The sequence below is a fragment of the Somniosus microcephalus genome, chromosome 7 (genome assembly GCF_052327205.1).
Source record: "Somniosus microcephalus isolate GS21.2 chromosome 7, FLI_Smic_1.0, whole genome shotgun sequence".
Classification (NCBI taxonomy): domain Eukaryota; kingdom Metazoa; phylum Chordata; class Chondrichthyes; order Squaliformes; family Somniosidae; genus Somniosus; species Somniosus microcephalus.
This window is the reverse complement of record NC_140993.1, coordinates 100,350,565-100,365,999: the sequence shown is the minus strand read 5'-3', so window position 1 is coordinate 100,365,999 and position 15,435 is coordinate 100,350,565. Positions and strand designations below refer to the sequence as shown.

At 47.4% G+C, this 15,435-nt stretch overlaps 1 protein-coding gene across 1 annotated transcript in view; it reads left to right on the top strand.

Annotated features, from left to right (window-relative positions):
* Nucleotides 1–15,435, top strand: part of smchd1 (structural maintenance of chromosomes flexible hinge domain containing 1) — a 256,400-nt gene that overhangs the window by 232,972 nt on the left and 7,993 nt on the right. The window contains exon 46 of the mRNA XM_085992795.1: nucleotides 6,033–6,191. Coding sequence (XP_085848921.1) covers nucleotides 6,033–6,191 — 159 coding nt within the window. The remainder of the gene's footprint in view (nucleotides 1–6,032; nucleotides 6,192–15,435) is intronic.

Below are 15,435 nucleotides of genomic sequence, written 5' to 3'. Positions count from 1 at the left end.
ATTCAGGCTATATAGCATTAAAGGAAATGTATTAAAATGTCTTTTCTCAGATTGAAGATTTTTTAATGAAGTTATCACCACTCTAGATGATACTGCTAACAGAACAGACTGGGGATCATAGAAACATAGAAGATAGGAGCAGGAGTAGGCCATTTGGCCCCTCGAGCCTGCTCTGCCATTCAATGAGATCATGGCTGATCATCCAAATTCAGTACCCTGTCTCTGCTTTCTCCCCATATCCCTTGATCCCTTTAGCCTTAAGAAATATATCTAACTCCTTCTTGAATATATTTAATGAATTGGCCTCAACTGCCTTTTGTGGTAGAGAATTCCACAGGTTCACCACTCTCTGGGTGAAGAAATTCCTCCTCATCTCTGTCCTAAATGGCTTACCCCTTATCCTTAGACTGTGACCCCTGGTTCTGGACTCCCCGGCCATCGGGAACATCCTTCCTGCATCTAGTCTGTCTAGTCCTGTTAGAATTTTATAAGTTTCAATGAGATCCCCTCTCATTCTTCTAAACTCCAGCGAGTATAAGCCCAATCGATCCATTCTCTCCTCATATGTCATTCCTGCCATCCCAGGTATCAGCCTGGTGAATCTTCGCTGCACTCCCTCCATGGCAAGAACATCCTTCCTCAGATAAGGCGACCAAAACTGCACACAATACTCAAGATGTGGTCTCACCAAGGCCCTATACAACTGCAGCAAGACATCCTTGTTCCTGTACTCAAACCCTCTCGCTACGAAGGCCAACATACCATTTGCCTTCTTAACCGCCTGCTGCACCGGCATGCTTACCTTCAGCGACTGGTGCACAAGGACACCCAGGTCTCGTTGCACTTCCCCTTCTCCCAATCTATTGCCATTCAGATAATAATCTGCCCTCTTGTTTTTGACACCAAAGTGGATAACCTCGCATTTATCCACGTTATATTGCATCTGCCATGCTTCTGCCCAATCACCCAACCTGTCCAAATCAAACCTTCCTGACCTCTGTGGTTTACCTATTCACTATAAACTCACTATGCTCTGGGTGACCTAACCCAAGTGACCATTTTGCATGAGTGAACTTTGCCAGCAGGCTATTCAATTGCTGAGGGAGAAAAAAAGAAATGTATATAATTAGCACACACTCGGCAGGAGTCAGTGGTAACCTTGGCTAATTATACACCCCCACGCCAAGGGTGCTGAAGACAAGTGACCTTATCACCACTTTGGATGATACCTGCTAACAGAACAGTCTGGATCAAGCCTGTCATCTTCCTGATCTCTGTGGTTTACCTATTCACTGTATAAACTCACTAAACTATTGGGAGAGCCTATCATTTTCATAAACTTAAAATATTACCTTTTCCATCTCCTAGATCTGTTTCTGATGAGAGCATCTTTTTTTCTGTTCTCATCTAAGAAAAATGCTTCTGTTTCAAACAGTATGTGGTTAACTTTCCAAAATTGTTGTTCTGGCACAGGATTTCAGCATTCTTCGAGCACAGAGATCTTGGGGGCCCCCACCATATTAACCATGTGCTACTAGCAAGAAAAACTCCAACAGGAGGGCAAATTCAAGTTACCTCTTGTGACTATATGTTGGATTATAGGTTCACTGAAAAATATATAAACAGGGCAAAGAAAAACAATAATAACAACAGAAAATGCTGGAAAAACTCAGCAAGTCAGGCAACATCCGTGGAGAGAAATTTGAGTTGACGTTTCGGGTTTGACCCTTCTTCAAAACTGGAGAGAAAAGGAACTAGATCGAAGGCAGGGCTGCGATCGGACAAAAGAATAAAAGAACCAAAAGAAGTAAAAGAGATTAGAAGCTAGACGAGATGGTAATAGGCTGTGATGAGGTGTAAAGTGTACTGGCAGGGCAAAAGATAGCTGCCAGGTGTGAGAGAGAAACAAAAGGAAAGCGGGGGGGGGGGAAAGGAAAGGAATGGAAAAATATAAGTGAAAATGAAATAGGGGCCGAGGTTATGATCTGAAATTGTTGAACTCGATATTGAGACCGGAAGGCTGCAGAGTGCCTAATCGGAAGATGAGGTGCTGTTCCTCGAGTTTACGTTGAGCTTCCGTGGAACAGTACAAGAGGCCAAGGACGGTGAGGTCCGAGTGGGAATGGAGCGGTGAATTGAAATGACAGGCGACCGGAAGCTCGGGGTCACCCTTACGGACTGAACGGAGGTGTTCCGCAAAGCGGTCACCCAATCTGCGTTTGGTCTCCCCAATGTAGAGGAGACCGCATCGTGAGCAGCGAATACAGTATACTAGATTGCGAGAAGTACAAGTAAATCGCTGTTTCACCTGGAAGGGGTGTTTGGGGCCCTGGACAGTGGGGAGGGGGGAGGTATAGGGGCAAGTGTTACATCTCCTCCGCTTGCATGGGAAGGTGCCAGGCGAAGGGGAAGGGCTGTTTGGGGTGATAGAAGAGTGGACTAGGGTGTCTCGGAGAGAGCGGTCCCTGCGGAATGCTGAAAGGGGAGGGGAGGGGAAGATACGTTTGGTGGTGGGATCACTTTGGAGGTAGCGGAAATGCCGGAGGATGATCCGTTGAATGTGGAGGCTGGTGGGGTGAAAGGTGAGGACAAGGGGAACCCTATCGTGGTTCCGGGAGGGAGGGGCAGGGGTGAGGGCAGAGGTGCGGGAGATAGAACTGACACGGTCGAGGGCAGTGTCAACCACGGTAGAGGGGAATCCTCGGTTGCGGAAAAAGGAAGACATGTCTGAAGCACTGGTGTGGAAGGTGGCATCGTCGGAGCAGATACGGCGGAGGCGGAGAAACTGGGAGAATGGAATAGAGTCCTTACAGGAAGCGGGGTGGGAGGAAGTGTAGTCCAGGTAGCTGTGGGAGTCAGTGGGCTTGTAGTAAATATTGGTCGATAACCTATCCCCAGAGATGGAGACGGAGAAGTCGAGGAAGGGAAGGGAAGAGTCAGAGATGGACCATGTGAAGGTGAGGGAAGGGTGGAAATTGGAGGCAAAGTGAATGAAATTGTCAAGTTCGGGGCGAGAGCAGGAAACGGCACCGATACAGTCATCAATGTATCGGAAAAAGAGGTGAGGGAGGGGACCTGAGTAGGACTGGAACAAAGAGTGTTCCACATAGCCCACGAAAAGGCAGGCATAGCTAGGACCCATGCGGGTACCCATGGCAACACCTTTGATTTGGAGGAAATGAGTGGAGTTAAAGGAGAAGTTGTTCAATGTGAGAACAAGTTCAGCCAGGTGGAGGAGGGTCGTGGTGGATGGGGACTGGTCGGGCCTCTGTTCGAGGAAGAAGCGGAGTGCCCTCAGGCCATCCGGGTGGGGGATGGAGGTGTAGAGGGATTGTACGTCCATGGTGAAAAGGAAGCGGTTGGGGCCAGGAAACTGGAAACTGTTAAAGTGGCGGAGGCCGTCCGAAGAGTCGCGGATGTAGGTGGGAAGAGACTGGACAAGGGGAGAAAAGATAGAGTCAAGATAGGAAGAGATAAGTTCCGTAGGGCAAGAACAGGCTGAAACGATGGGTCTACCAGGGCAGTCCTGTTTGTGGATCTTGGGAAGGAGGTAGAAGCGGGCTGTGCGGGGTTGGGGAACTATGAGGTTGGTGGCAGCGGGGGGAAGATCTCCAGAGGAGATGAGGTCAGTGACAGTCTTGGAAACGGTGGTTTGATGTTCGGTAGTGGGGTCATGGTCCAGGTGGAGGTAGGAGCAGGTGTCGGAGAGTTGGCGTTCAGCTTCCGCTAGGTAGAGGTCAGTACGCCAAACAACAACAGCACCACCCTTGTCAGCGGGTTTAATGACAATGTCAGGGTTGGATCTAAGAGAATGGAGTGCTGCAAGTTCAGAGGGAGGTAGGTTGGAGTGAGTGAGGGGAGCAGAGAAATGGAGACGGCCGATGTCACGGCGGCAGTTAGCGATGAAAAGATCTAGAGAGGGTAAGAGGCCAGGGGGAGGGGTCCAGGTAGAATGGGAATTCTGCAAGCGGGAGAAAGGGTCAGTTGTGCGGGGGGAGGACTCCTGGCCAAAGAAGTGGGCACGGAGGCGAAGGCGGCGGAAAAAGAGCTCAGCATCATGCCGAGCTCGAAATTCATTGAGGTGGGGGCGTAAGGGGATGAAGCTCAGGCCTTTGCTGAGGACTGATCGTTCAGGGTCAGAGAGTGGAAGGTCAGAGGGGATAGTGAACACACGGCAAGGGGTGAGATTGGGAGAAGGGGGGTCAGAGGAAAGTGAAGGGGAAGAAGGTTCCGGAGGGGCGTTGGTGTCCAAGAGTTGATGAAGCTTGCGATCCTTGACATCGGAAAGGAAGAAGAAAAGTTTTTTGTTGAAGCGTCGGATGAGTCGAAGGATGAAGTGGAACTGAGGACCCGGACAGCTTTGAGATAGAGTGCGCCGGTGTTGCTGAAGAGAGAAGTCGAGTGTGTTCATGTGGCGCCGCATGGCGTTGAGCGTGGATCTCAGGATGCGGCGAGAGCAGTAGTTGGAGGAACGATGAATATCTTGGAGATATTTGTAATCCTGGGTGGATCCGAAGCACGAAGGGTGGAAGTTTAGTTGGAATCCACGTGGAGTAAGTCGGAACCGGAGACAGTTGCTGAGGAAAATGATGTGGCTGTGAAACCGAGTCTTGGCAGATACCTGATCAAACACGAGAAGGGAAACTGAAAGTAATGAAGATGAACAAGGTTGAAGAGCCAAACGGAGATCCCGTCGCAGAGAAGAGCAGAACTTCTTCAAGGTAGGCATTCCTAGAAGAGGTGTGGCAGTGAACCAAACACTAGTACGATAGCAAAATACTGCAGATGTTGGAAATCCGAAATAACAACAGAAAATGCTGGAAAAACTCAGCAAGTCAGGCAACATCCGTGGAGAGAAATTTGAGTTGACGTTTCGGGTTTGACCCTTCTTCAAAACTGGAGAGAAAAGGAACTAGATCGAAGGCAGGGCTGCGATCGGACAAAAGAATAAAAGAACCAAAAGAAGTAAAAGAGATTAGAAGCTAGACGAGATGGTAATAGGCTGTGATGAGGTGTAAAGTGTACTGGCAGGGCAAAAGATAGCTGCCAGGTGTGAGAGAGAAACAAAAGGAAAGCGGGGGGGGGGGAAAGGAAAGGAATGGAAAAATATAAGTGAAAATGAAATAGGGGCCGAGGTTATGATCTGAAATTGTTGAACTCGATATTGAGACCGGAAGGCTGCAGAGTGCCTAATCGGAAGATGAGGTGCTGTTCCTCGAGTTTACGTTGAGCTTCCGTGGAACAGTACAAGAGGCCAAGGACGGTGAGGTCCGAGTGGGAATGGAGCGGTGAATTGAAATGACAGGCGACCGGAAGCTCGGGGTCACCCTTACGGACTGAACGGAGGTGTTCCGCAAAGCGGTCACCCAATCTGCGTTTGGTCTCCCCAATGTAGAGGAGACCGCATCGTGAGCAGCGAATACAGTATACTAGATTGCGAGAAGTACAAGAAAAACAATAATTGCTTTATAAGCTGCAGTCACTAATATTTAAAATTTATTTCAGTTAACACATTTGAATGAAGTGATTTTTTTTCATGACTTGCAAATTTAAAAAAAACAGAATTTCTTCTTTTCAATAATAGGTGATTTTCACCCCTCGTAAGTCACCCTAAAGGAGATTCACTCCCTGGTTCATTTGTATGCTAATTAACAAAAATTTCTCAGTAGAGAATCGGCAAGCGGCTCGTTTCCAGAGGTTTGCCAGTGGCACACTCTCTGCCTACTAAAAGGTGTGAGAGACTGGCCTGTGTCAACTGGCCCTCTGTTTCGATAATTTCTGTAAGGAAATGCTTTGGTGGTGCCTGATCAGAAACTTGCTGCATGGGAAATTGTGAGTACAAGGCACAAGTGCACTTTGCTGAAATGTATTCTAAAGCTTCAAACTTGAAGCTTAACATCCTTTCACAGTAGTTTGCAGATTGACTTGCTGACCGATTTAACAGAAGAAATGTAACAGTTCTTATTCATATGTTTCTTTGTACAATGTATGTTTCCAGCACGTGTTTTTCAGCTGTTTTGTTTCTCTTGTAGATCTTATCCAGCAATATCGCTCTGCTCTGATCAAGCTTAACAATGTCGATCAGGAACTGGATCTGCAGCTGAAGTACCTTGGTTCACCAGAAATGACCCTAAAACATAAAGAGCTCAATGAACAAGAGAACCAGCTCAAGCAAATAGAGAAGCAACTAGGCAAGTTATCAGTGCCCTAATCACATACTGCGCCAAATCTTCATGGAAAAATAACGGCGAGTTTATGATGCACGCCATTATTAATGTCCAAATGGACCAGCAAGTTCAGAGGAAGAAGAGATGTGCAGTGAGTTGTGAATCTCCAGAACTTTGCTGGCCAATTTACCCCACTCCGCAGTTTGCCTCACGCAAACTGCATCTCATAAGAACATAAGAAGTAGGAGCAGGAGTAGGCCATACGGCCCCTCGGGCCTGCTCCGCCATTCAATAGGATCATGGCTGATCCGAATCTAGACTCGCGTCCACTTCCCTGCCCTCTCCCCGTAGCCCCTTATTCCCTTATCAGCTAGGAAACTGTCTATCTCTGTTTTAAATGTATTTAATGTTGCAGCTTCCACAGCTCTCTCGGGTAGCAAATTCCATAGATTTACTACCCTCTGAGTGAAGAAGTTTCTTCTCATCTCAGTTTTGAAAGGGCAGCCCCTTATTCTAAGATTATGCCCCCTAGTTCTAGTCTCACCCATCAGTGGAAACATCCTCACCGCATCCACCTGATCAAGCCCCCTCACAATAGAGTCATAGAGTTTTACAGCACAGAAAGAGGCCCTTCGGCCCATCGTGTCTGCGCCGCCCATCCATCCCTGTCCAGTCTAATCCCATTTTCCAGCATTTGGTCCATAGCCTTGTATGCAATGGCATTTCAAGTGCTCATCCAAATGCTTCTTGAATGTTGTGAGGGTTCCTGCCTCTACCACCCTTTTAGGCATTGAGTTTCACATTCCAACCACCCTCTGGGTGAAAAAGTTCCTCCTCAAATCCCCTCTAAATCTCCTGCCCCTTACCCTGAATCTATGCCCCCTCGTTATTGACCCCCCTACTAAGGGGAAAAGTTCCTCTTTGTCTACCCTATCTATGCCCCTCATCATTTTGTACACCTCAATCAGGTCCCCCCTCAGCCTTCTTTGCTCCAAGGAAAACAACCCCAGCCTGTTTAGTCTTTCTTCATAGCTGAGGCGCTCCATCCCAGGTAACATCCTGGTGAATCTTCTCTGCACCCTCTCCAAAGCAATCACATCCTTCCTATAGTGAGGCGACCAGAACTGCACACAGTACTCCAGCTGTGGCCTCACCAGCGTTTTGTACAGCTCCATCATAACCTCCCTGCTCTTGCCTTCATTAGCCGAGGCATAGAATATAAGTATCCCATATGCCTTTTTAACCACCTTATCTACCTGTTCCGCTGCCTTCAGGGATCTATGTACATGTACACCAAGGTCCCTCTGACCCTCTGTACTTCCTAGGGTCCTACCACTCATTGTGTATTCCCTTGCCTTATTTGTCCGTCCAAAATGCATCACCTCGCACTTTTCAGGGTTAAATTCCTGATGCGCTATCAATTACTCATAAAAGACTGAGAGTTAAGAGAGTAACTAAAGGCTTTTATTAACAAAAGAATGAAGGTCTGCCTCGAGTGGTCGACCGGTCCAGAAATACAAAGGGCTGGGGAGCAGTCACCTTTATACTAGGACTTGTGGGAGGAGTCAGCCGAGGCATGTCCAGGCATGTACACAGTGGAATACAAACAGTGGTTTACCACAATTCCATTTGCCACTTTTCCGCCCATCTGACCAACCCGTTTATATCGTCCTGTAGCCTGAGGCTTTCCTCCTCGCAATTTACCACCCCACCAATTTTCGTGTCATCTGCGAACTTACTGATCATACCTTTCACATTCTCATCCAAATCATTTATGTAGATCACAAACAACAAGGGACCCAGCACCGATCCCTGAGGTACCCCACTGGACACAGGCTTCCAGTCACAAAAGCAACCTTCGACCATCACCCTCTGCCTCCTGCCACTCAGCCAGTTTAGGATCCAACGCGCCAAGGCACCCTGGATCCCATGGGCTCTTACCTTCTTGACCAGTCTCCTATGCGGGACTTTGTCAAAAGCTTTACTGAAGTCCATGTAAACCACATCCACAGCATTTCCCTCATCCACCCCCCTAGTCACCCCCTCTCAAAATTCAATCAGATTTGTCAGACATGATTTACCCTTGACAAAGCCATGCTGACTATCCCCGATTTAATCCTTGCCTCCTTTTTCCAATAATTTCCCTACCACAGATGTTAGGCTCACTGGCCTGTAATTCCCTGGTTTATCCCTGCTACCCTTCTTGTATAATGGTACTACATTAGCTGTTCTCCAGTCCTCTGGTACATCCCCTGTGGCCAGAGAGGTTCTGAAAATTTGTGTCAGAGCCCCTGCAATCTCCTCCTTTGCCTCCCACAGCAGCCTGGGATACATCTCGTCCGGGCCTGGGGATTTATCCACTTTTTGGCCTGCTAAAACCGCTAGCACCTCCTCCCTCTCGATGCTAATATGTTCAAGTATGTCACAGTCCCCTTGCCCGATTTCTATGTCTGCATCGTCTTTCTCCATAGTGAACACAGATGCAAAAAATTCATTTAAAACCCCGCCTACATCATCTGGTTCTACACACAGATTGCCAATTTGGTCCCTAATGGGCCCTACCCTTTCCCTGGTTATCCTCTTGCCCTTAATATACTTATAAAACATCTTAGGATTTTCCTTTATTTTGCTCGCCAGTGTTATTTCATGGCCCCTCCTCGCCCTCCTAATTTCTTTTTTAAGTATGCCCCTGCACTTTTTATACTCTAGGGCTTCTTCCGTCTTTAGTCTTTTGTAACTGCCAAAAGCCCCCCTTTCATTTCTAATGCATTTTTGTATATCCCTTGTCATCCAAGGTTCCCTTTGCTTGTTGGTCCCACCCTTGACCTTTACAGGAACATGTTGGCGTTGTACTCTCTCTAGTTCCCTTCTGAAAGTCTCCCACTGTTTTGATGTGGATTTTCCTATAAGTAGCTGCTCCCAGTCCACTTTGGCCAGATCCTGCCTTATCATATTAAAATCGGCCTTCCCCCAATTTAGAACCCTTATTTCCGGGCCGTCTTTGTCTTTTTCCATGACCACCTTAAATCTCACCGAATTATGGTCACTGTCGCCAAAATGCTCTCCTACTGATACTTCCACCACTTGCCCGGCTACATTCCCCAGAATTAGGTCCAGTACCGCCCCCTCTCTTGTAGGACTTTCTACATGTTGGCTCAAAAAGCTCTCCTGGATGCACTTTAAGAATTCTGCACCCTCTAAGCCTTTCACACTCTGACTATCCCAATTTATATTGGGGAAGTTGAAATCCCCCACTATTATTACCCTATTATTTTCGCACTTCTCTGAGATTTGCCTACATATCTGTTCCTCTATCTCCCCCTGACTGTTTGGGGGCCTATAGTACACTCCCAGCAAAGTGCTTGCCCCCTTTTTGTTTTTAAGTTTTACCTATATGGCCTCATTAGAGGAACCTGCTAATATATCGTCCCTCCTTACAGCAGTAATTGACTCCTTAATTAATATTGCAACACCCCCTCCCCTTTTACACCCCCCTCTGTCTCGCCTGAAGATTCTATACCCCGGAATATTGAGCTGCAAGTCCTGACCCTCCCTCAACCATGTCTCCGTGATAGCAACAATATCGTACTCCCATGTGTTCAACAACAACTTCAGTTCATCCACCTTATTTGCAAGACTCCTTGCATTAAAATATATGCCTTCCAGCCCTGCCATATTCCCTTTTGCCTTCACATATATTTGCTCTGCCTTCCCAGCTGACTTGTTTTTTCCTCTGTATTTGGCTGTAAATCACCCCCTACTATAGCTCCACTCTGTACCCCATCCCCCTGCCAAGTTAGTTTAAACCCCCCACAACAGTGCTAGCAAACCTCCCCGCAAGGATATTGGTTCCCCTCTGGTTCAGGTGTAAACCGTCCGACTTGTACAAGTCCCACCTTTCCCAGAAGCAGACCCAGTGATCCAGGAAACTAAAGCCCTCCCCCCTGCACCATCCCTTTAGCCACGCATTCATCTGTTCTATCTTCCTATTCCTATACCCACTAGCACGTGGCACCGGGAGTAATCCAGAGATTACAACCTTTGAGGTCCTGCTGTTTAATCCTTCACCTAGCTCCCTAAATTCTTGCTGCAGGACCTCATCCCTCTTTTTACCTATGTCGTTGGTACCAATGTGGACCACGACCTCTGGCTGTTCACCCTCCCCCTCCAGAATGCCCTGCAGCCGCTCAGTGATATCCTTGACCCTGGCACCAGGGAGGCAACAAACCATCCTGGATTCACGTCTACGGCCACAGAAACGCCTATCTGTTCCCCTTATTATAGAATCCCCTACCACTATTGCTCTCCCACTCTTTTTCCCCCCTTCCTGGGCAGCAGGAGCACCCCCAGTGGCAGGAAGTTGGCTGCTGCTGCCTTCCCCTGGTGAGTCATCCCCCTCAACAGTATCCAAAGCGGTATACTTGTTTGAGAGGGGAATGGTCACAGGGGTCTCCTGCACTACCTGCCTGCTTCTATTGCTCCGCCTGGTGGTCACCCATTTCCTATCTTCCTGTGCAGCCCTTCCCTGCGGTGTGACCAACTCACTAAACGTGCTATCCACGACCCCCTCAGCATCGTGAATGCTCAACAACCTATCCACCCGCAGCTCCAGCGCCTCAATGCGGTCTGCTAGTAGCTGCAGATGGATGCATTTCCTGCACACGTGGTCATCAGGGGCAGTGTCCCTGAATTCCCACATAGAGCAAGAGGAGCATATCACGGGGCTGGGCTCTCCTGGCATGACCTTCCCTTTAATTAATTTAAATTAAATTCACTAACACCAATTAAAGATATCTCTAAGGCGCTTGTATAGTCTACCTACAGTCCCTGCTACACCAGAAAAGACCCTAGTAACTATAAACTACAGAGTTAAAGTTTAAAAAAGAGAAATACTCACCAACCAATCACTTACCTGCTCCCTGGTGACGTCACACTCTGATTACTTTTTACCTCTCTCCTCGCTGCTGAGTTGGTGGGCCTCTGCCTTCGCGCCGGTTTTTAAGCCGGGCTCCTCCTCCGCTGCTGCTCTCCCCCGAACTGGTCGGGCCTCTGCCTTCGCGCCGGTTTTTAAGCCGGGCTCCTCCTCCGCTGCTGCTCTCCCCCGAACTGGTCGGGCCTCTGCCTTCGCGCCGGTTTTTAAGCCGGGCTCCTCCTCCGCTGCTGCTCTCCCCCGAACTGGTCGGGCCTCTGCCTTCGCGCCGGTTTTTAAGCCGGGCTCCTCCTCCGCTGCTGCTCTCCCCCGAACTGGTCGGGCCTCTGCCTTCGCGCCGGTTTTTAAGCCGGGCTCCTCCTCCGCTGCTGCTCTCCCCCGAACTGGTTGGGCCTCTGCCTTCGCGCCGGTTTTTAAGCCGGGCTCCTCCTCCGCTGCTGCTCTCCCCCGAACTGGTCGGGCCTCTGCCTTCGCGCCGGTTTTTAAGCCGGGCTCCTCCTCCGCTGCTGCTCTCCCCCGAACTGGATCTTATATGTTTCGATAAGATCGCCTCTCATTCTTCTGAACTCCAATGAGTAGAGTCCCAACCTACTCGACCTTTCCTCATACGTCAACCCCCTCATCTCCGGAATCAACCGAGTGAACCTTCTCTGAACCGCCTCGAGAGCAAGTATATCTTTTCTTAAATATGGAAACCAAAACTGCACGCAGTATTCCAGGTGTGGCCTCACCAATACCCTGTATAACTGAAGCAAGACTTCCCTGTTTTTATACTCCCATCCCCCTTGCAATAAAAGCCAAGATTCCATTGGCCTTCCTGATCACCTGCTGCACCTGCATACTAACTTTTTGTGTTTCATGCACCAGAACCCCCAGATCCCTTTGTACTGTAGCACTTTGCAGTTTCTCTCCATTTAGAAGATAACTTGCTCTTTGATTTTTTCTGCCAAAGTGCATAACCTCACACTTTCCAACATTATATTGCATCTGCCAAATCTCTACCCACTCACTTAGCCTGTCTATGTCCTTTTGCAGGTTTTTTATGTCCTCCTCACTCACTGCTTTCCCTCCCATCTTTGTATCGTCGGCAAACTTGGATATGTTGCACTCGGTCCCTTCCTCCAAATCGTTAATATAGATTGTAAAGAGTTGGGGTCCCAGCACTGACCCCTGCGGAACACCACTGGTTACTGATTGCCAACCCGAGAACGAACCATTTATCCCAACTCTTTGTTTTCTGTTAGATAGCCAATCTTCCACCCACGCCAGTATATTACCCCCAATCCTGTGATTTTTTATCTTGATCAGTAATCTTTTGTGTGGAACCTTGTCAAATGCCTTTTGGAAGTCCAAATACACTACATCCACTGGTTCCCCTTTATCCACCCTGTATGTTACGTCCTCAAAGGATTCGAGCAAATTTGTCAAACATGACTTCCCCCTTCATAAAACCATGCTGACTCTGTCCTATTAAATTATGTTTATCCAAATGCTCTGTTACTGTTTCCTTAATAATGGACTCCAACATTTTGCCAACCACAGATGTTAGGCTAACTGGTCTATAGTTTCCAGCTTTTTGTCTACTTCCCTTCTTAAATAAGGGTGTTACATTAGCAGTTTTCCAATCTGCCGGGACCTTTCCTGAGTCCAGGGAGTTTTGGAAAATAATCACCAATGCATCCACAATCCCTACCGCCACTTCTCTCAAGACTCTCGGATGTAGGCCATCAGGTCCGGGGAATTTATCCGCCTTAAGTCCCATTATTTTACCGAGTACCATCTCCTTAGTGGTTTTAATCGTGTTTAGCTCCTTCCCCCCCCCCCATTGCCCCCTGTTTGTTCAGTGTTGGGATATTTTTAGTGTCCTCTACTGTAAAGACTGATACAAAATATTTGTTCAGCATCTTTGCCATCTCCATGTTCCCCACCACTAGTTTCCCAGTCCCATCCTCTAAGGGACCAACGTTCACTTTAGCCACCCTTTTTCTTTTTATATAGCTGTAGAAACTCTTGCTATCTGTTTTTATATTTTTTGCTAGTTTACTTTCATAATCTATCTTCCCTTTCTTAATTAATCTTTTAGTTATTGTTTGCTGGCTTTTAAATGCTTCCCAATCTTCTATCCTCCCACTAGATTTGGCTACTTTATATGCCCTTGTTTTCAGTCGGATACTATCCTTTATTACTTTACTAAGCCACGGATGGCTGGCTTTTCTTTTACTCCCCTTTTTCCTCAGTGGAATATATTTATCTTGAAAGATGTGAAATATCTCCTTGAATGTAGACCACTGCTCTTGTACCGTCTTACACTTTAATCTGTTTTCCTAGTCCACTTTAGTCAATTCTACTCTCATAACTTCATAGTCTCCTTTATTTAAGCTCAGTACGCTGGTTTGAGATCCAACTCTCTCACCCTCAAACTGAATTTGGAATTCAACCATATTATGGTCACTCATTCCAAGGGGATCCTTTACTAGGACATTTTTTATTAATCCTGTCTCATTACACAGGACCAGATCTAAGATTGCCTGCCCCCTGGTTGGTTCAGTTACATACTGCTCAAGGAACCCATCCCTAATACACTCTATGAACTCTTCCTCAAGGCTGCCATGCCCAATTTGATTAGTCCAGTCAATATGAAAGTTAAAATCCCCCATGATTATAGCTGTTCCCTTATTACAAGCCCCAACTATTTCCTGATTTATACTCTGACCAACAGAGTTGCAACTGTTAGGAGGCCTATAGACTACGCCCACTAGTGACTTTTTCCCCTTATTATTCCTTATCTCCACCCAAACTGTTTCACTATCCTGATCCTTTGACCCACTATCATTTCTGACTATTGCAGTGATTCCATCCTTGATTAACATAGCAACCCCACCTCCCTTTCCTTCCTAATTGTCAAATACCCTTGTATGTTTAGTTCCCAGTCATGATCATCTTACAGCCATGTTTCCGTAATGGCCACCAGATCATACCCATGTGTAGTTATTTGTACCGTCAACTCGTCTATTTTGTTACGAATGCTGCGTGCATTCAGATAAAGAGCTTTCAAATATGTTTTCTGACAATTTATTCCTGCTTTTACCCCCTTTACTACTTTACCATTATACATTCTGTCCCTTCCTGACACGCTCTGGTTTTTAATTCCCCCACTGCTACCTTGCTCTATTGCCTTCTCCGCTGTCATTTTTATTTTTCGCTCTCTTAAAACCTCCCCCCCACTAATTAGTTTAAAGCCCTCTCTACAGCCCTAGTTATTCGATTCGCCAGGACTCTAGTCCCAGCACTGGCCAAGTGAAGTCCGTCCCAACAGAACAGCTCTCTCCTGTCCCAGTACTGATGCCAGTGTCCCAAGAAGCAAAACCCATTTCTCCCACACCAGTCTTTGAGCCACGCATTTAACTCTCTAATTTTATTTACCCTAGCCAAATTTGCACGTGGCTCAGGTAGTAATCCAGAGATTATTACCCTTGTGTTTCTGCTTTTTAATTTGGCCCCTAGCTGCTCAAACTCCCTCAGCAGAACCTCTTTCCTTGTCCTATCTATGTCGTTGGTACCAACATGGACCACGACAACTGGATCCTCCCACTCCAAGTTTCTCTCCAGCCCAGAGGAGATGTCCTTAACCCTGGCACCGGGCAGGCAACACAGCCTTCGGGACTCTCGCTCTCGGCTGCAAAGAACCCTATCTATCCCCCTAACGATACTATCCCCTACCACTACAACATTTCTTTTAACTGCCCCCACTTGAATGGCCCCCCGCTCCATGGTGCTGTGGCCAGGTTGCTCATCCTCCCCGCAGTCCCCGTTCCCATCCTCACAGGGAGTAAGAGCCTCAAACCTGTTGGACAAGAGCAAGGGCTGCGGCTCCTCCAACACTACCTCCTGGATCCCCGTACCTGCCTCACTTCTAGTCACACCATCCTGACCCTGGCCACGGACTACATCTGAATTAATTAATCTAATTGGTGTGACTACCTCCTGAAACACAGAGTCCAGGTAACTCTTCCCCCTCCCTGATGTGTCGCAGTGTTTGAAGCTCGGACTCCAGCTCATCAACACGGAGCCGGAATTCCTCAAGCAGCCAACACTTACTGCAAATGTGATCACCGTGATCATCAATGGTGTCCACCAGCTCCCACATATTGCAGCAGCAACACATCTCCTGATCTCCCATTCTATGTAATTAATTAAATTTATTAATATTATTTTTAAATACCCACTGCCCCGATTCTAGATGATGAATATCGCACCTTAGAAACTATAAACCAGAGTTTAAGCTTAAAAAGAGACAAATACTCACCAACCAATCACTTACCTGCTTTCTGGTGACGT